The following is a 21,682-nucleotide window of genomic DNA, read 5'->3' on the forward strand; positions in this document are numbered from 1 at the left end:
CGCAAACATGTCACACAGGTGGCTCACAGTCATCCTGTGATTGACCAACACACTCAGGTCTTTCTCCTCCTCTGCCATTTCCAACTGATAAGTCCCAAGGTTATAGCAAAAATTCTTGTTGTTATCCCCTAAGTGCATAACCGTACACTATTAAATTTCATCGCATGGGGCTATCAGGGTAATGATACAGATGGGCAGGTTATGGTGGCTTCAGTCGGTCTGGATCACCATGCCTTCCGATTCTGATGGGGCAGTGGCCTAGTGCTTAACAGAGACTAAGGACTAGACTGGCTGAGAGTTGGCGGAAACAGCCCAGTGAAATGAGTTGGGAAGGCTTTGGCCTACGAGTCAAGAGCATGTACCAACAGGTAGGCTTGGCATCAGCAAGCCAGCCATGCACCACACTCCCGCCTAGGTCAATGTCAGTCCCACACAAGGAAGGGCTTGGGCCTACAACTGCCCATGCAGCTACTCCAGGAACAACCTACGTGCCTCAGCCAAAAAGAAAAAAAAAAAAAGCTGGCATTCAGTATTTGTCCTTCAGGCAATGCAAAGTCACAGTGCGATGAATCAGACCTCCCACTGAAACCCAGGAGATCCCCAAGGGGGAAGACACTAGACTCTGTGGCAACCCTAGAGAGACAGACGGCCCAAGTGGGCGTCGTGAACAGCACAAGCGGGAACTGCCAGGACACAGTTTGGTATCGTTTTCCTGCTGAGTCTGATGACACTACCAGCAAGGAAACTCTGGTGGTCTGGGGGAGACCAGGCATGGACGCCCACAGAACAGTGATGTGCAAAGACAGTTCATGTCTGCCAGGAACCCAGAAGGGAAGCCAGTGTGTCTTGTTCGCAGGCGTCCTTCAGCACCAGCCCCGAAGCGATGCTAACCTGAGAGCCGTCTACACCGTGGGGAGGACACACTTCTGTTCAGGGAACAGAGAACGAGAGTCAGATCATTCTGCAGAAAAAGGCAACAGGCCCAACACACGGCCCCAGCCCTCCCCACCCTCCCCCTTCGAGCAGCAAAATAACCTGCAGAGCCAGCGACACGGAGTCACCCAGAAAGCTGAAACAATAAGATCACCTCCCCTACCAGGAAGAAGTTATTCCTAATGGCCAGTGCTTAATTTGTAATGAAAGAAGTGCCAGGGCTCAAGCAATTAGGTGCAGGTACTTAAGCAATTTTTTTACTTTCATAACTGACATGGCAAGCCCAGAGGTGCTGGGGCTACGAACTGCCAAGCCCAGAGGTGCTGGGCCTCAGCTCCGGCACAAATTAAGCACTGGTAACGGCACAAATCCAGCTTCCTCTGGAAAGACAGTGCGACAAAGATGGGGAACAAACATATTTAATGGAGCTATACAAGGTCTTGGGCAAGCCAGAGAGAAGGCCCACATGCCCGAAACACAGCTACCAGGGCCTCAGGAGGACCGGGATTCAGCGGGCATCCAAGGTGGTAGCACGGAGGTCAGACAGGGAAGGGATTCCAAGGGAGCGCAGTTCCAAACACTGGAGGATGGAGCACGCACAGTGGCTGGATCAATGCCACCTGCGACTCCTATTTTGGGATCAGCCACAGGAAATGAATCACAATAGAGGAGCCACAGGATGGTGGGGGGGAGAGACAAGGGAGATTGTTCCTGTGTCATCATCCCGCTATTTGTTTGTCAGCTGTTTTTACCTTCACTGCCATCCCCTCTGCGGGAAGCAGCGGGCCCTCTCTGTTCCCCTCTGGGGATCCCCCGTGTTTCGCAGCTGTCCATCTTTGAGGCTCTGCATTGTGGCCAAGGTCTAGTCAGGATACCCTTTCAAGACTATTGATGCAGATCCTTAAAGTGGCCGCAGGGGTCACTGTTGAGCATGGCAAGGTGCTAATCCATCTCCTCCGCCTCTCCTGCCTGCCCTGTGCAGAGCAAGGCACGTAGGGTTGCCAACTTTCTACTCGCACAAAACCAAACGCCCTTGCTGCGCCCCTGCCCCTTCTCCAAGGCCCTGCCCCTGCTCACTCCATCCCCCCATCCCTCTCCCCACCCTCACTCACTTGCTCATTTTCACCAGGCTGGCTCTGGGGGTTGGAGTGGGGGGCAGGGAGGGCTCCAGGAGGGGTTGTGGGCTCCAGGGTGGGGTCAGAAAGGAGGAGTTCAGGGTGCAGAAGGGGGATCCGGGCTGAGGCAGTGAGCTGGGATGCGGAAGGGGGTGAGGGCTCTGGGGTGCAGGAGGGGGCTCTGGACCGGGACTGAGGAGTTCGGAGGGCAGGAGGGGGACTAGGGCTGGGCAGGGGGATCAGGGCTCTGGCTGGGGGTGTGGGCTCTGGGGTGGGGCTAGGGATGAGGGGTTTGGGGTGCAGGCTCCAGTCTGGGACCAAACGGTTTGGAGGGCAGAAGGGGGACCAGGGCTGGAGCAGGGGGCTCTGGGCTGGGACTGAGGATTTCATAGAGAGGAATGGGGCTCAGGGCAGAAGGTTGGGGCGTGGGAGAGGGTCAGGGGTGCAGGCTCTGCGCGGCACTTACCTGAGGAAGCTCCCGGAAACAGCAGCAGCATGTCCCCGCTCCGGCTCCTAGGCAGAGGCACGGCCAAGCAGCTCTGCACGCTGCCCCATCCACAGGCACTGCCCCCCGCAGCTCCCATTGTCCGCAGTTCCCAGCCAATGGGAGCTGCAGAGCTGGCACTAGAGACAGGGGCAATGTGCAGACCCTCCTGGCTGCCCCTATGCTTAAGAGCTGGAGAAGGGACATGCCGCTGCTTCCGGGAGCTGCAGGGAGCCTGCCTTAGCCCCACTACACCGCAGATTGGACTTTTAACGGCCGGTCAGCAGTGCTGACCGGAGCCGCCAGGGTCTCTTTTCGACTGGGTGTTCCAGTCGAAAACCGGACACCTGGCAAAAGGGCACGGCTTGTGCTAGGGGAATCCTTGCCACCAACTCAGTGTTGAACCACATTGCTACAGCCAGGGAGTGACTTTCCCTGCAGAGCTTCCTCCACAAGCATCACAGCCCTCTCACCAGGAACTCCCTGCCCACCCATCATGTCACATGCTTGCGGCATCCTAGGTCCAAGAGACAGGAACAATCAGCTGGCCTCACTCAGAACAAAAGAGGAAGAGGGGAGGAATGGGACCATCACCGACAGCCAGCAGAACACCTAAGGGGGAAGGTTGCAGGAAGCAGCTCTCACAAGCTACAGTCATGACTCGAAGCCATGAGATTACAGGACAGACCACAAGGAAGGTGGGCCCCAACCTGTCGCTCCCCATTCATGCTAATATACGATGTGCACTTTGTGCATTCAATACTGATCTCAGTCCCGCCAGAGGTGAGGCTTGGGGCTTATGAAGGGGTGTGTGCATGGGATGGGATGCGTGTAAGAGAAAACCTATCCCTAGGTAGCTGTGGCACACCAGGCCAGTGCATTAGCCTTCACCGCTAGAAACAAGGATTCCAGCTCACAAGGGGACATGAACCTGGCTCTTGCTCACAGGGGGCATCCTGTCTCTCTCTTCCAACAAGACACCACTTCATTTCTAAAGCGAAGCGAAAGGCTGGAAGCACCTGGGATTGAGTGGGTCAGTTCTGAGGGGCAGATCTGGGTTTGTGGGGCCCAGGGCTGGACCAGTAAGGGACACAGCAGTTGAGGATGAAGGGGCAGGGACAGAGCCTGAGTAGGCATTCAGGACCGGAGCAACAGGAAGTGCTGTGGTCACAAGTGAGATGCATCAGCGAAGCACCATGGGGATGGGAAAAGCAGGTCATGTTACAGGACTGCCAGGTAAATTGGCAGAGCTGTTCTGGGGACACTTTCAGAGCACCAGCTCCTACCATGCGGGACTCTAGACAGGGCTCTTACACCCTCACTTTCATATACAATAAATACACCCACATGGGAAAGACGAAAGATTATCCAATTACTGTACCACAGGCACTGAGCCAGGCAGCTCTCTTACTTGGGAAAGAGATAAGATCTGAAACCTACCAGTCAGAGGCGGAGACAAGCTCTTCATATATCTTTAAATATTTGCTCTAACTGGCACAGTCTGTCTTTTTCCAGCCTCCCCACTCTAATTTTCCATGATGCATGCATGAGAAACAGATGTGTGTATGTGTTTGCTTTCCATTCCCTCCCCACTATATATATATATATATATATATACACACACATACATTTCACACCCACCCACCGTACACCCTGCCAATGGAGAACTTAGCAGAAATTTCTCGCTGCCACGAGGGACCTCTGCATAGCCAGAGACTCCCAAAGAGCTCACAGAGAGAGGGAGGACAAGAGACACAGCACACTGAGCATGAACCCAGCCTGTTATAATCCATGGCAGCTTGGAACCAGTTCACATGCCTATGTAACAAACTCTAATTCTCTGAGCAGGCCATTCTCAGAGCCCAGGGAAGAACCCAGCCATCTTGCCCCACAAGTCAGGGATGATAAACTGACACGGTAAGGACTGTGTCACAAGATACTTATCAACCTCATTCCCCCGCCCCCGAGCACTAGTCATCAGTCACTAGATCACCTGTGGACTTGGTGCTACAGCACTCAGCCCGCTCTCAGATCCTTGTGCAAGCCAGCCTGGGTGAGGTCCTTGGGAGCGAAGGCAAACAGCTCTGGGAAACAAGCCAGAAGTCTGAGCCCACCTACAGACAGCCAAACTGGTTCCTTTAAAACTGGGGCTTGGAAGCCATGGCTGGCCCCTGCCCACCCACCTCCTGCAGTCATTGGGACTTGGAAATGACCAGTTCAGTGAGACAGATGCACAGCTTGAATTGTATAGATTGCCCCCTATGTTGGGAAAAACCTGTGCAAGGAGTAGGGACCCCCAGTATGCAGAGAGGGCAGGAGAGTCAGATCTCCAAGCCAGCACGCCTTGGGGATCAACAAGAGGTTGGTGCTATCCCTGTTTCCTCACTGGCTCCAGGGCTGCTTGCGAGCATATGTACGGGCTCTGGAGATGGAAATGTGATACCCAGTGTGCCCTGCTCAATGCATAACAGCCACCCAGCTAATTAGCTAACATGCCCACACAGTCTCCATGCACAGCAGCCAGTGCAGACTGACATTCAGAGGGGAACCCCCACCCATCTAATAATTCTCTCAGATTTGTGATCAGCCAAATGCTGACTCACAAAGCCCAAGCAAGTCAGTTTCAGATTATGATTTGCTGGCAGAGAACCTGTCTGCTCCTGGCAACATGCTGGTGCTGATCTACTCACCAGGCAGAGGAATGCAGAGAGTCCCTTGGTAGTATAACAGGAAAGGGTTGATTTAATCCAGTTAAAACCCCTTTTCAGCTACACTCCAGAGATGCAGCTCACAGACGACCAGTCTTAAGGGCCTGCAGTTTGATGCTCAGGCTCCAGTGATTAGGTCAGGAAATGGAACCCAGTAATTATCTATTTATTATTTCCAGACCTCACTGGGTGAGCCAAGAGCCCTATGTCTGCCAGGTTACTGCTTTCCGACGTGGGAGAGAAAACAGAAAAGGATTAACCCTACCCCCAGAAGAGGAGGGACATGACTGATGGGGAAAGGGAAGCCTGCAAGGGTAGCATCTTCTCCCCAAGAGAGGAGGTTTCCACTCAAGGTTTTTGTTTAGCTGGTTCACTGCAGCATTCTGCTACATCTTCAAGACTACTGAGACAGCAGTGTTCCAATGAAACATTAGCAGGAGCAGATGACAACAGAGGAGGGCGGGTTTGCAGCACAGACCCGGGGTGGGTGTTGGCAGCACTAAAGCGGTCAGCCCAGCTGCGATGGTATAAGAGGAAAAAAGGACACCACACCACAATAAGAGAGGTGCCCAGCTTTCCACTCACAGATTGCGGCAGGAGGAAACAGCTTATATATGGATTTTATGTATTGCATTATTAATTATGTTAAGGTGCCTAGAGCCTTGGACAGGTGTTTTTTTATCATTTTAAATCTCAATACATAGAAAATAAACTGACCTGAGTTTTAGGCTTTTTAAGGTATTTATACATAGGTGCAATCAGAGCAAAACTTGAAACACCCATCCCAAACGTTTCTGTAACCTGACACTGTAATTTCGCCCCAAAGGAGCAATTTTTCATAGGCACAGGCAAAGCGTTGTTTTCTGGACTGTATTTAGGGAAAAAAACTAACATCCTCCCCCGCTTACCAAAAACAGTGACCAAATAACCCCTGAACAGCCATTGCGCGTGTGTATATTTGTGGGATGCACACACCTTGTAGACTTGGGGGTTTGTCCTACAGCACCTGCAACTGAGGGTTGAGGTGGGACGGGCCGATCATATACACACAATTGGTTTTAAAAGTGTTGGTATAAAACTAGGTCCTGCACGTGCAATTGGTTACACACCTGCTTAACTGTATACATGCAAGTAGCCTCGTTGAAGCCAACAGGACTGCCCACGTGTATGTGACTAAATACATGCCTGTTCAAAGGTCAGGGTCTCTAGTAAGTGGTGGGGATGGGGATGTTATTTTCCAGCTTCCAAGAACCTGCTACAATGGATAGTTGGTTTGTTACTGATTTTTAAAGAACATTATTTTAAAAACACAGCTCACTGCTCCCTTTTTAAAAGCCATTGCCAGCTTCAAAACCATGGATGAAATCCCAGCTCCATTGAAACCAATGTTACAACTCCCCACTGGGGCCAGGATTTCACCCCATACTTTTTAACTCCCCACAACTTCTGCAACTAATTTACCAAAAGTATGTAAGACTGTTATAAAACAGAAGGAACTAAAATCTTATTTACTTTCACTCTTTATGCTCCTGGCTTAACATTTTGCACCTCTCACAACTTGGACAACAGAAGGAGACTGGTCACTGTCACATTTTGCTTTTAGTCAATTTCATTTGAAGGCTCTAGTGACTTGCCTGATGCTACCACTGGCAAACACTGAAGGAGAAAGTTTATTTTCTTAATTTTATTTCAAATGCCATGGAGAGATTATATATTTAAAGAATGATAGCAACGTGTCTTCTGGATTTAGATACGGAAAGAATTCATGTTCTGTTCGGGTGGTTTCTGGGTGGAGGGAGGGGTCAGGGTGTGTGTGTGTGTACAAGTACGCACACGTAAATACACAGAATCTAAATTTTACACCACATTTTATCTGATGGTCTCTTTAAAGCTGCTGTGTGTGTGTGACTGGATCCATTGAAATAAGGGCCATGTTTTCATCTCTCTTTAATCTAGCCTCCAAATCTGTACCTCCACTTCTGCACCTGTTTTTCATCTGCAGATTGAACTGCTGAACACCCAAACATCCAATTTTCACACACAGAGGGCCAGCTAAACATGCAAAAGATATAGCATTTAGATTTGGAGGCCTGAGCCTGGTAATTTGGCTCTTACCATCTCATACAAAGAGAAACCCCATTAGCCCTCACTTTAACAAGGACTCTGTTTAAATGAGCCAATCAGTTGCATCTTTGCTCCCCCCACCCCAAGAACACACAAGGAGCAGTGGAAACCGGAAAACAGAGTTTTAAAATATTTAAAAAACAAGTAACAATTACAGAGGTCCATTAAGTGCATTAGCGCTGCTGGAATATATTGAAGACAACACTTCTGTTCCTCTCTGCTGCACAAGCATTAATCATCTCTCCAGTCCTCTAAGTGGCACATTCAGCATGGACGAGGCAACCCTCTCACCATGCCATGAGACACGGACACAAGTCCGTCTGGATCCAAGCAACATGAAGCACTCCCCTCCCTCTCTTATACATACTCTGCCCTGTATTTTGGCCAGCTTTGATTATGCCCATGCTGCTTGAGTTCAGAGGCCTGTTTCTGCCCAGAGCTAGCACTGGGTCATAATGAGCTACAGCTGAAAACCAGGTTCACAGACTGCAGAAGGGAGAGTGGGCAATAATGACAGAGGTGGCAGGCCCTCCCCTGGCAGGGCACAGATCAGCAGGGGACGTGAAATGTCAGAGGACGACGGATGCCCCCACGGCACCTGTTCATACCACTGGTTTCCCACTAAATGCAGAGTCAAGGGTTGTTCTGGTATTCAAGGCCTTCCGTGCAAATGGCCTGCGATACCCCACCATGACACAAACACACCTGTGACAACCCCAGGACAGCCTCATGCCACGGAGCAAGAGCAAAGCTCACGAGCAGGGGAGAGAAATTCCCCGACTGCTGTGCCATGAGTGTGGCAGTGGCTTCCCTCAGGGATTAGAGTAACAAGCCTCAGGGTGGAACGTGGAACTCGCTGGCCTTCCCGCAATACAACACAATGAGCAGAACGGCAAAAGGACAAACAGGAGATCCTTTGGGATATTTAATCCCACCAGGTGCTCAATCACCATGGCAATAAGCATGGCATTAATGTCTAGATAAATAAACGGGGCAGATACAACCCTTGACAGATGGAGTCCGGCAGGTTTCTTATTGTAATGTGAGGACACACATTGCTGCATGAGCAATGCCTCCGCAGCCTTCCCCCGCACCACTTCTCTCACTGTTCAGCGGTAATGGATGAATGTTTCACATCTTGAGGGGAAAGGCACTTTAAAAAAATCAATAGCGAAAGGTTAATGTGCTCTGTTAACATCACTAAGGAGAACCGTGTCACAGAAAATGAAAGGAGGCAGGGAACAGTGCCCTAAGAGGAGATGGCTGCTGACTCTCGTGTGGAGGGCAGACTGAAAAAGAACACTGTACCCATTTAAACTCATGTCAGCAGTGGCGGAGTTCAGAGGGCAAAGCTCCTCTCACTCGGCGAAATTCACCTTTGTGCACAGATCTACACACCACTGAAATCCCAGCAGGGCTTACAGGGTGCCCAGACCTCAGATCAGCCCTCCTCACGGTAGGGGAGGGCGAGGAGGGAGTCCCACCAAAAGACCTCAACCAGGAGGGGACCAGCACAAACACACTGTCAATGGCGCAGTCCGTGCCCCAAAGAGCTCACAGTCTAAAAGACAAGCCAAGTGGGTGAGAAACAAAGGGGTGATGGGGGCTGAGAGGCGGGGAGAGTAACAAAAATAAAATGTTTTAGTACCTACTGGGCTCTTGCTACTGTATATTGCTTCGTGTGGTGTGGTTCTTTGAGCAGAGACAATTGGGGCTCCATGGCTCAGTTTCCCTTGCTGGCTCCCAGAAGACCCCAATGCCCTGGTGTTTTGCATTCCTAACTGCAGGGAACGGGCCATAAGAATGGCCCTACGGGTCAGATAAAAGGTCCGTCTAGCCCAATATCCTGTCTTCTGCCAGTGCCAGGTCCCCAGAGGGAATGAACAGAACAGGTAACCATCTAGTGATCCATCCCCTGTAGCTCATTCCCAGCTTCTGGCAAACAGAGGCTAGGGAAACCATTCCTGCCCATCCTCGCTAATAGCCATTGATGGATCTATCCTCCATGAATTTAATCTAGTTCTTTTTTTAACCCTGTTATGGTCTTGGCCTTCACAACATCCTCTGGCAAGGAGTTCCACAGGGTCAATAGAAAACAAAAACTGTTTACATGGAGTATTTCAAATAACCATGAAAAGATTTAGACTCCTATTAGGGTATAGAAAGCCTCTTAAAAAACTCCACACAGCCTACGCTTTGGACTTCAGCTAAAACTGACAAAGCCCTTTAAAAGTCAGAGGGAAACACCAATACACTAAGCCCATATGCTGTCAGTGTTACAAGTTAGGAGTCTGATTCTACAAACCTAGCTCAGATGAGCAAGCTTCACTCAGATCAGCAAGCCCCATGAACTTCAACAGAATTGCTCACCAGAGTAAGAGTTGCAAGGCTTGTCTACACCAATATTTCATTTGCGATGAACTGGGGTGTGAATCAACCCCACACTAGCCTGCCTTGAAATGAATGGTCCCTGTGGATCCTGCTCATGCATTCACAATTCCTTAGTGAGCTTTGAGCTAGTCCCATGCCGAAGCAGGGTAGATCAAAGCTCACTAAGGAATTGTTAATGCACTTTCAGCAAGATCCACATGGACAGTTAGTGCACGGCAGGCTAGTGCAAGGTACATTTACACCCCAGCTTGACACCAACTAAATGTTTCTGTAGCCAAGCTCTTAGTTTTGATCTTTAGAAGGAGGGACAGCACCAGGAGGAGGTGCGCAAATGCCCTTATTATACGTTTGGTTTCTAAATGCATTTCACAGTTTATGCCCAGTGAGGAGCACCTGAGACATCTTCAATTTTGAGACTTGAGCACTGAGTAAAACAGGCCCAACTTTTCTAAATACATAAATCTGTGCAAACGAGAGCTCCTCTCTCCTTACCTGTCTTCTCGGTTGCGATCCAGTGAGTAGAACTGCTTCCGGAGCCACCTGAAAGGAAACACACACACACAGTCGTTTTACTTCATAAATCTTGATTGCTCCGTATCAAACACTCTCTCCAGGCCTAATTCTGCCAGGTACTGAACTGTCCTCAACTCCCTTTGGTGTCATCCCCCAACTCCCATCAGAATGCCTGGCTGCACCCGGGGGAAGCAGGTTAGTTTCTCACTGCAGACCTGTGTTCTGACATTTTTTATGCACCCAGCACTCCTACTGGCAGGCAGGATCAGGCGCATCCTGATCATGGAGCGAGTGGAAGATCACGTACCACAGCAGGTCAATGCAATGAAACCTTTCACTTAGGGAGTTCTGGGCTCAAACCCTTTGTAGATCACAAGTGGAATGAGGAGGGCCTCTCTCAGCCTAAGCTCTAAGCGGCTCCTTACTCAGCTCCCAGAAGCTCCCACACAATTGACTCAGCACAAAAGCGTGCCTGGAAAAGGCGATGCTGCCACTGAGGATGCGGATGCTTTGCCAGAGCGGGGTGGGGTTGCTGGGATGCTGCAGGGCAGGGCAGGACAGACAGCCGTCTTGGTGCAGACCATGGTGTCTGGAGCCACAGAAAAAGGGAGGAGGGCGAGGACTGAAGTGCATTGGCGGAGAAGGGCTCCGAGGATAAACTGGACCAAAGCAGCAGAGCGGCTGCCTGCCCTGTGCCCGCCTTGCTGTCATTAGCCCCTCACCTCCCTGAGGCTTGCCTTACCTTTCGATTTGCAGAGGGGTGGAGGCCCTGAGAGTATCCCCCACCAGCCAGTTTAACCCTTTGATCCACATGTTGACTTCATCCTCGGATGTGGCTGTGAAAATAAAGAACAGGGTCCGTGAAGATACGAGGCAGCCGCACTGACCCTGGCTTCCACGGAGGAAGCCCCGGCACAGCTGCAGCATGGCACGAGGAAGTGGATCCAGCCAGGCCAGGGGCCTAAACATCACCACAAGGTGGATCCGTGTCAACCCCTGCTTCACCATCCATTGCCGAATATAAAAAAAATACAGCACTGCTATCTGTTCTCCCCTCTTGGGCCCATCCCTTCCCTGCATTGTCAGTAACTCCCACCTTGCTGATCTCCGAGCCTCTACAGCGCCCCGTAACGTCTCCCTCAGACAGCAGTTCTCCCCGTGAGATTGTCTCCAGCCATCAGCTCTCACTACTAAGCTCTCGCCCGCATCTCTCTCAATACACACGACTAGCCAGTTCCTATTCACCTCCATGCTCGGCGTTCTAAGCCACCTCGCTGACGAGGCCTTGGGTGTTTTTTGGGGCCTGTTTGTTTTCAAGGAGCGACATTTCAGCTGCTCTGGAGACGTAAGCGACAGCTATTTTTAGAATGTGCGTGGATTTCTTTTTAACCTCCCCATTGTTTGCTGTATCCTCTTTGAAGCTAGAAAATAACATCTCTCTCCCTGTGTGTTCTGGCAATCGTTGTGTAGAAGGCACAATTGTCTTGCACATGCAGAAGCCAGTACGGCTGCCCACCAAGGCTTGTCTACAGGAGAAAGGTGCACCGATTGAACTTACATTGGTTTGTGAACCAATATAGCGAAAGCACTGCTGGAAGCTGTTTGGAGTGGCTTGTCTCAGTTTGAGTTTAAACCTGCTCCTAACTGACCTATGCTAATCTGAAACAAGCCACCCTTAAACCAAAATGAGAACACCTACACTGCCTTTGGCACTGATCTTAAGTTAAATTGGTGCAACTGGCTCCAGTAAACAAGCAATAAGAAAGGTGAAAAGAATATTTGAAGTTAGTGGCATTCAAGCACCCTCATCATCTTCATTTAATATTTAAGTATCCCCAAAGCTTGGATACTGTGTTGACAGATGGGCAGAACTGGGCATGCTAAAACACACAGGTAAACTATAGTCCCTGCCCTGAGGAGCATGCAATCAAAATGACCCTGCAAATCCAAAGCTAATGGAAGGGACTGCCCACCTTGCAGGCTGAGAGTTTTCAGCCTGAACTCCATTCCATAGAGGACGACGAAGCAGTGAGACGGGTCTGACCGGAAAGAGGGATCCTCCTGGTATCGGTCAAAATCTCGGGAATTATTTCCTGGACGAATCTCTTGGATTTCACGAATATCGACTGGGGAGAAAAGAGGAAGGAAAAGGGAATGAGAGGACTGAAAATGTAGCAGAACAGCCATGGGGTATCTGAGTTCTCAAACACACCAATGAAGGAGGGAACAGGGGAGAGGAGAGCATGCCCAATTGTTAGGCATTAGCCTAGGACTGGAGAGGCTGAAGTTGAATTTCTCTGCTCTGCCACTGATTCCTGCATGACCTCAGCCAAATCACTTCACTTCAGCTTTCCCTTCTGCAAAACTGGCTGTGATTAATCCTAGCCAGCTCACAAAGGTGTCTGGAGGATTCCTTAGTAAATGGCCACTCAGTGTTCTGAAGCTGTACAGATACATGCTATCCCTAGGCTTGTGAAGGTAGGCTGCCCTCTCTAGGTAACCCTGCGGCTTGCACTTTTCATTGGCGTCATGGCTGTTGGAAAGCCCCCAGGATCCCTTAGTCACTAGAGAAGGCCCAGGGAAGGGCACCGATAACGTGACTATCATTATCCAAGGGTCTGGGTACACAGGTGACATTAGCAGCCATTACACGCTGTTGGTGCTAGACAAGGCCTAAGGGAGTTGGGCACCTAACTCTTTGAAAACCCAGACATGACCTAAACTGCATTTGCCTGGATAAGTCGAAGGGCAGGGATGCGGAGGCTGCTTTATAAAACCATTCATCATTGCTTCACCTGCAGTAAATCCCGCTCCATTCTGTGGAAGGACAAGGAGCCAAGGCAGGAATGGTGGTGTGGGGGCAATTTAATGATCCTGTGCAACAGGAGTGTCTGTGTTTCACCAGTTTTCTTTTACACCTCCGCACAGTGAGGTGGGGACTGGCGGATCCTACAGAGCCAGGGAGCAACAGCAGCTGGGCCTAGCTCAGCTTCAGCACTACAGGTAGCAGACTCGGAGCCATTCCACTGCTGCTCCACAGCCTGGAGAAGTGGCAAAGGAGGACTCCTCCCAACAACCCCGGCATTACCTCCTACTCCAAGCCTGGCACAGGGAGCGTTTGGCCCCTAGTTATTTTAACCCCCTTCCTTGTTCTTATCCTGACCTGCCTCTCCCCTCAAGAGGCTTGTTATCATTCACGGGGGTTACAGAGCCTTGCAGAGCCAGCACCAGCGGCTGAGTGCAAGCTTCCTCTCACCCCAGCTGTGCACCTTAGCCCTGCCCTCGAAGGGGTTGAGAGGACATTGCAATGTCCGGGACTTGTTCAGTCCTTGGTTTCTCAGCTAAGAGACTCTCAGCTAGGGTCAGCTGTGGTGGTGGAAATTTCTGTGGGGAGATCCCTTCTTACTGGATTGAGATCCACCAGCTCTGTTCATGCAGGGGCTACTTGAGGTTGTACTTTTAAATGTTTTACAACTCTCTTTCCCCACAACCCCCTCCTCATTCAGGTCATCCATCAAACATGGTTTGGCCTAGAATCTCTAAACTTGGCTTACTCCGCTGAAATCAACAAGGATGGTGCCTTTGGCTATTGCTGTGAAGTCTGGTGGGTTAGCTTTGGACATAGTCGGGACAACACTTTCTACACTTTGAGAATGCCACTGGGTTTATAAACCCTGGTTGCTCATACTCTGTTAGAGTTCATCACGCAGCTGTGAACTTTAGCAAGCCTGCTCGTGAACTGACAGTATGGAAGAGGGTCAAAAAGATCTGAACTGGACATAGTTTAATACACGAATCAAAATCCAGGCAGATCAAACATATACACCAAGGTGTCACTGATCATGTATTACACTCATCGAGAGGAAAATTCTCGAGAAACTCCCACACTCCCAAATTCTCAAACACCCTCCCACCCAGTTTAGTTAAGCTGCAGTTTTAAAGTTCAAATCTATAATTTGCGGGACAGGGAGATTCTTAGACCTTTTTTAAAAATGTGAAAGCAAAGCCAGGTTGAAATTTACTTTTCAAGTTACGTTTGGATGGAAACGCAGGGGTAAATTACTGCAAACGGGCCTTCACGCGGCTTCCAAATCCCTGCCAAAATGTCCGACACAGTCTACCCTGCATATATGCTTTGCCACAATGCTTTGCCATGAAAGCTGCAACCTTCTGCTACGCCATTTGATACTTGACATACCATCCTCTGCACCGATTGCCCACTACAGACAATTCCTACTGGACCACAGTCTGTTTTTCTCCTCCAGTTCTCAGCCCCTTCCCAAGATTGCTAGGCTAACGTCTCGGCCCTTACCCTACACGTACACCAAAACCTTTCCAAATAGAGTCAAGATCTTATCACGATTTTCTCTTACTGACTAATATATATATAGAGACACACACACACACACACACACACAGTCCAGAGCCATCATTTCAACGGAAGTTGAAAAGCCACATCTATTGCCATCCCCGGCACCTCTACAAGTATCACTATTCCACACATTGTAAGTGGTTCTCAACCTTTCTATGCAGTGACCTCGTGTTACAACAGAAAAGTGTTTTGGGACCCTCCTCCTCAAGCCTGGCCATAAAAAAGGGAACGTGATCATAACGTGACACCCCCCCCACCACCACCCAATTTGAGAATCCATGTGTTACATGAAGGGGAGGGTAATTAACACTGTAAGTCTTACAGCCCAGCCTCTATAGCCAACCACTTTGATCCCATCCACTCTAGCAACAGTGACCACAAACCTAACTGTAAGTATATCACTCACCAAACTGGGACACATGAGCACCTTAGCTCTTCCAGACAGAGTAGAATGAATGTGGCACACAATGAATGGCACTTTCACCCGCAAAAGATACAGAACTATTTGTGTCCGTTACACAACCAATGTGAAGCCTTGTCAAATTGCCGTACTCAATCATTAGCATTCCTCATCTGCCAGATATGGATAATATACAAGAGCAGTGGGATACAGGGGCAGAGTTAAGATTATTTGGAGTTCCTGAACACTTCATTGTCACATTTTCAAACAGTTTGGCCCCCTCCCCCAAGTTTAACTGCATCTTAGAATCATTTTACTATTTAGGGCTGTAGGTTTTTTTTCAAGAGAACAAACAAATAATAAATAATAATAATAGTATAAATAAGGTTTTTCCTCCCCTGAAATTATGGAAATAAACATAAAACCTGTAAAAAGAAAATACATTTTCCACTGAATGCATCCGATGAAGTGAGCTGTAGCTCACGAAAGCTTATGCTCAAATAAATGGGTTAGTCTCTAAGGTGCCACAAGTCCTCCTTTTCTTTCTGCGGATACAGACTAACACGGCTGCTCCTCTGAAACCTGTCATAAAACCTGTAGTTCAGTTTAATCAAGTCCAGTTTAACAAAGTTCCATAGCCTTGGAGCCGCCATGTATTTAGAATCTGTTCCTCTCCTAATTAGGGGCTGTTTTTAGAACCATCATATTCTTTGGTTTAAACTACCGGCCAGTGTCCCTTTCACTCTTCCCTACAACCATTCCCACCCAAAATAGATCACACAGGCCACTTCTGTCCATGCCTCCCTTGCATGGATTCCCTAGCGAGTCGAGTTAGGAATAGGAATCGCTGCCTTTGCCTCCCCGGGTGGTGCCAGGTGCCCAAGTGCAGTCTCCACGTTTGTATACATCTGCAAAGCTGCAAGCTCAGCTTGCCAGAGCCACTGTCTACAATAATGCAACACCAGCACATTTCCCTGGCCCTCCCCCAGCCAGATACGGCTGAATACCAAACACATCTGGACGGCACTCAACAGGCCACAGGAAAAGTACAATGTAGGAACCAACAAAACAAAACCTTCCGCGTTCTAATTGTGGCTTATTCCCTCCAGAACCAGAGAGAGGTTTCACTGAATCCAAGGTCTGTCCTGCTTCCAGAAAGGAACCCTCCCCACAACCCAACAGGAAAACTCTCGTATTTTACTGCTCAGCAGCTACCAGAGAGCAAATATTTTTTAAAAAGTACAAAAAGCAAAAATCTCTGGAGATCATTTCAACCACCGAAAACAAACCCCTAACTGAAATCCTTGTCATGAAGCATTTAAAGAAATACAAGCCCCTGATTAGGATCAGGTGAGGAGGGAGATGGAAGGAGGATACAGGGTGACCACCTGTCCCAATTTTTATAGGGTCTAACCTTCACTTGCTACATAAGTTCAACAGGCTTTGGATCTGGCTCACACAGAAAATCTCAACTTTGCTCTGGGGCAGACACAAGAGTATCATTATGGGACATGGAGATGACTGTACAACACGACAAATCTAAGAAGGAAGCAACCCTAGATGAAGGTGGCAGTGACTGAAAATCATGGCCCTCTCACAGCCCGTTGACAAAATAACAGATTCCCACATCACCAAAATCACCAGCATGACTGACAACAGCTATTTCTTGGATCTGGGGGCTCATCATTATAAACCTTCGATAATTTAGTGGAATCCCACTTGCTGTGGCTGGACCCGAGACATGGGCAGACTTCAGATGCTCGCACCAGGAATCTCACGGTACAGCTCTTATATTTGTCATATATGATCATTCATCTCAGGTTATGAACAGCTGGTACGTCAGCCTGTTTCCCCCAGGCAAAGGGTCCAGCGGAAAGGCAGCAGCGGAATGGGGCATGTTAAACTTCCGTCAGAACCTGAATGCCCAAACCATATCAGCGTGAAGACAGCACACAGCTATAATGAATGCCAACAGCCTGCAGGATCAGACTGATTGGGGCACAAGAACAGGCTTACGGCTGTGGAAATCCTCACCACCTCAGACTCGGCTGCCCCAGCGTCATGCTGCTGGGACACAGTGCAAGCCAGGAGGCGTCCCAACACTGAATGGAGGGCCAGAACATCCCAGCTACGGTCCTCTCAACACACCCAGACAAGTGATCTCGCTTTAAGGCAGCATCTAGAACAAGGAAAAGGGTGGCGAGGTTTCAAATTCGATGTGACCTATTTAAGTTGTGCCCTATTTAAGTTCACTGTAAATGGAGATAGACTGGCTGGATCTGAATGACAAGGGGACACCTCACTGCCTGTCCTCCCCAAAGCAGATTCTGGGAAAGGATTTTGATTACCCTCGGAAAACAAGAACCAGTTGCTTCCTGGAAAAGTGTTTCTTTAATCCTCAGGGGAACCAAATAATGACATTTGTGAGTCACATTTTCTAGACACCCGATGTTTCCAAGCAATTCAGAATACAGCTTACAGCAAACGTGGGCTGTAATTCTACCCTGGTGAAACTCCACTCGCTGCACAGACAGGGGAGTAACATGTCCCTTCATTTTCGAGCAGTTTATTTAGCTGGGTGGAAATCTGACACGCCAGCCAACAGCAGCACCGATGGAAGGCTCTGGGCTGAACAGCAAACAAGCGTGCTCACTCCTGACCATGTATCAAACCACGGCAAGGAACACCTTGCTAACTGCAACTCAAGTAACTTGGGAGTGACTCTTCATCTGTTACCGGTGGAGTGGATTATAAATATCATTAAAACAAGATTGGAAATAGAGGCCACCACTTGGATCCATTTGTCACTGCACGCCTATACATGCACGCACATTTCAGTGAAACACCCCAAAGGAAGAAGGGTGCGACTGATCCCCCAACTGCTGATTCAACCATTTAGGGTTGCCATCCGTCCCAGCTGTCTTGGAAGAACCCATATTTTTGACAGGGCTAGATACCGCTTTGAAGTTGATTGGCGTACACCGCCGTGTGCCTCCTGTTTGTCATAGGACACAGCTAGCCTGTAGTAAGAACTGTTAACGACTCCCCAGCCCACAACCTTCGCCTTCCTGCCAGTTCCCAGAGAGTGGCAGGGGATCAGTTCTCCCACTCAGGACTGTACGAAGCTCTTTGTAACACTTCTCTTCCCACCTCCTTTTCAGCCAAAGTAGACCCACCATCTTGGTCTAGTCACAAGAATCCCAACAGCACTGTCAACTGAGTCGACACAGAGCACCAAACTTCATATATATATATAAATCAAATGGACTAACAGCTCCAAAAATAATTCTTCCAAACACACTGTTTCCATGTGTCTACCTACCAATGTCATCACCACCCACAGTCTGCAATACAAGGGGAATTCCATTCAGGGCCTCTTCCTTAAAACATGGGGGGCCTTCCTTGTATTGAAGAGCAGCAGCGAAGATATGGTTTGCCTAAAAGCTCTCTATATTGTTCATTCTTCCGTCCACCCCCTGACGCAGTACTTAATGCGCAAGGAGCCAACCTCTGCTCTCAGTCACACTAATTTCAAATCAGAAGTAACTCCCTGGAGAGTTCAGCTCAATGTATTTTACTGGGCTCTTTACAGGGTTTTATCCATTTTCAAGATGACACCGCATAGGGTGTCCAGATAGCAAGTGTAAAAAATCAGGACAGGGTGTGAGAGGTAATAGGTGCCTATATAAGAAAAAGCCCCAAAAATTGGGACTGTCCCTATCGAATCAGGACATCTGGTCATCTCAATACTGCAGCATTGCACAGTAATGGTCCAGCGTGGCTTAAGAGAGCCACAGTGAAGGGCTACAGGCAATTCCTGCGAAGGACTTTAACTACAGGATGTGGCTAGAAGAAACTCAGCAGCTTGGTCTTCACTGGCTGAAAAGGTCAGTTTTTACCATGGGATCACCAATGCGCATTAGCTGTCCTGCTCTAAAAACAGAGTGGAGACAAATCACAGTTGCATTGTGTGATAAACTAGAGCAGGTCAACCCAGACAGCCAGTATCATGCTGACCTCACCTATAGGCCTTGCAGTAAAACACAACAACTGCTTTGTCTCCATTCAGATTTTGCAGCGAGATAACTATCCTGCGTTAATTACTTCACTTTAAACAAAACAAAACAAAACCCCACGCCTCTGTCAGTGCGGAGAAAGCCGGGGTCTCAGTGCAAACCTGACACTTGCATTCATGCAAATATAACGCTTTGGGAGAACAGCCAATCAAACCAGAAGCTTCTCAGAAACCCAAGCACCCACTCTTCTGGGAGTAACTGATTTCACGGCACAAACTGGTCTCTCTCTGCTCCCACGAGGGAGCAGTGTGAGGACTGCTAGCCCCGAGTGTAGAGCTGCTCACTGCTGCCTGTTCTGCCCTCTCTCAACCGCACAGACACTCCTGCATGTGCACCTGGAGAGAACGCGGGAACAGGCTGTGGGGCTTGGCACATACAACTTCTCTTCTCCCTTCTCAGCAGCTTCTTTTGTACCATGCAGCAGCAGAGTACCCACTTTTCAGGGCTCTACTCATCCGCCACCCCTAGCAGCTCAAGAACTTCCCTGGGCCCGTCACACGCTGCGAGGAAGATACTCCTCGGAGAACAAGTGCACACGTGAAGGAACATCCAAGACGCTTTCCTGAATGATTCTGTCTCCTTTCCATTTGATAAGCATCCATCCACCCAAACCTTCTGTATCCTCCCAAAGAGGGAAGATGCCGACATGACTTAGGGGTTACTTTCCTGTCCATATCTAAGCTTCATCAGCCCCATACATATCAACAGATAGAGGGCAAGAATGCTCAGTGCTTCCCGCAGCCCCTTACATTCATGCCTCGGTTCTCCCCCAAGGAGAATCCTCCAGCCCAAGGATTTTGCCCTCCTCTGTCCCTCCCACCCCTAGCAGTGACTGTCACATCCCATCTGACAATAAAATAAACCCCATCCGCTCCCACCTCAGTTCACAAGAGCCACAAATAAACAAACACACACCAGTCACCCACCCTGAAGGGAAACAGGAAGCCCAGAGCCTCTCCGCAGACTGCAAGCTTGAGCCTGTTTTCCAGAAGGAATGCGTTGGCCAGAGGTTATTGATCCCTCACGCTTGGGTTTGTTTACACTTTCACTAAGCCTTGTTAGCACCTGCATTCTTGGGATGAGCAGAACGAGTCCTGCAGCTTTATTAACTGGAAGAGGGTGGTTGGGTCGGAGGATTGTGCTGGGGGAGGGAAGGGGGGGCGGCAGCGTACACCTGGACTGGTGGAGGGGATTGAAACAGAAAACAGAAGCTAGCCAGACTGGTGCCATCTGGACACTTTCCAGTGATTCTGGAACAGGGAACAACTCTGGGGAACATGTTCAAGGATGGAAAGCCTAATACTAGATTCACCCCAGCTTTGCTTAGCCTCTCAAGTGCCACTCCAGGCACAGCTTACCTGCTTACGCCACCTCCCAACTTCTTCCATTCTGGCAAGCAGGTCGGGGTACTGACTTTAACAACATCCTGCCCCAGGAAGCAGCAGTCACCCCTTTGCTCATCAGAACAGCACGCAGCAGGGCAAACTGCAGGCAAACCTGCCTAAACTCAGACTGTGGGGAGGCGGGTGGTTTTCTCAGGCCTGCTCCAAGATCTGACTGCTGGCTGCCACAACTATGACCATGACGCTGCACCAGGCAGAGGAGGAAGAGAGCAATGGGTCCTGTCCAGGAAGATTGACTTCTTTTGAGATGCCCGTTGTCCAGAGTCTCTTTCAGCCAGGTAATGGATGATTCTGGTCTTTAAAATATTGACAGGCATTAGTCATATGTCAATCAGCATCCATGGGAGAGGGGTCAGCCAAGAGGAAAGAGGGGAGCAGAGAGCTGGGTGGCAAGATGAGACAGGGAAAAGGGGGCTCAGATCTCAGAGGAGGAGGAACAGAGCTGAAGGCAGATGTGGGGCAGCTCCAGGAGTGGAGTGCTGGTGAACTCCAGAGGACAAGAGAGGCTCATGTCCCCTGAAGAAAGTGGAGAGAGCTGCCCCTGACCTTGCTGCAGGGGCAGGACAGACCATCTGCGCCTGAAGATGGGGAAAATTTATTTTAAACACACCCTTTGTTTTCCAACAGGCCAAGAATAGTCAAATATATGTAAATTAGCAAGTATGTTTACATAAATTTGACTGGCCCCTCACACACACTTTGGCTGGATTACACTGTAGATATGCTGGGGCAGAGACCTTGGCTTCTTCGTTTTGCGCAGCATGGAAAGCGCCAAGGCCCCGCATCACACTACCAGAGAGATGATCCACTCAGACACACACAGTTACCCACCAGGCTTGGGAACCCAAATTTACCTCGGATCAAAGTGATGGCAGACTGCAGTCATCATGAGTTTCTAAACCTTTGGTGCTGGTTTCCTATGTAAAACTGGCCTCAAAAGAGCCTGCAGCCAATGTCCCAGGGCACTGATCAGTAAAGAGGGAGGAGGCAGAGAAGGAAGCCAAATCACCTGCTGGTGGCTGAGTAACCACAATGTCCTCCCCTTGAGTCTCTAGCCTCCTTGGGAGCAGCAGAGTGAGCCACACGCAGATGGTGACCAAGGATTGATGCACACTGGTGGTTTTCTGAATTCCACTCAGCTGCGCATGGCTGGCTCCCACTTC

At 49.4% G+C, this 21,682-nt stretch overlaps 1 protein-coding gene across 2 annotated transcripts in view; it reads right to left on the reverse strand.

Annotated features, from left to right (window-relative positions):
- Positions 1 to 21,682, reverse strand: part of PLCG1 (phospholipase C gamma 1) — a 94,714-nt gene that overhangs the window by 42,629 nt on the left and 30,403 nt on the right. For both annotated transcript variants that reach the window (XM_077832305.1, XM_077832304.1), the window contains exons 2-4: positions 12,242 to 12,394; positions 11,011 to 11,104; positions 10,248 to 10,295 (exon numbers count right to left, since the gene is read on the reverse strand). In XM_077832305.1, the coding sequence (XP_077688431.1) occupies positions 10,248 to 10,295; positions 11,011 to 11,104; positions 12,242 to 12,394 (295 nt within the window). The remainder of the gene's footprint in view (positions 1 to 10,247; positions 10,296 to 11,010; positions 11,105 to 12,241; positions 12,395 to 21,682) is intronic.

This window comes from Eretmochelys imbricata, chromosome 13 (genome assembly GCF_965152235.1).
Source record: "Eretmochelys imbricata isolate rEreImb1 chromosome 13, rEreImb1.hap1, whole genome shotgun sequence".
Lineage (NCBI taxonomy): Eukaryota > Metazoa > Chordata > Testudines > Cheloniidae > Eretmochelys > Eretmochelys imbricata.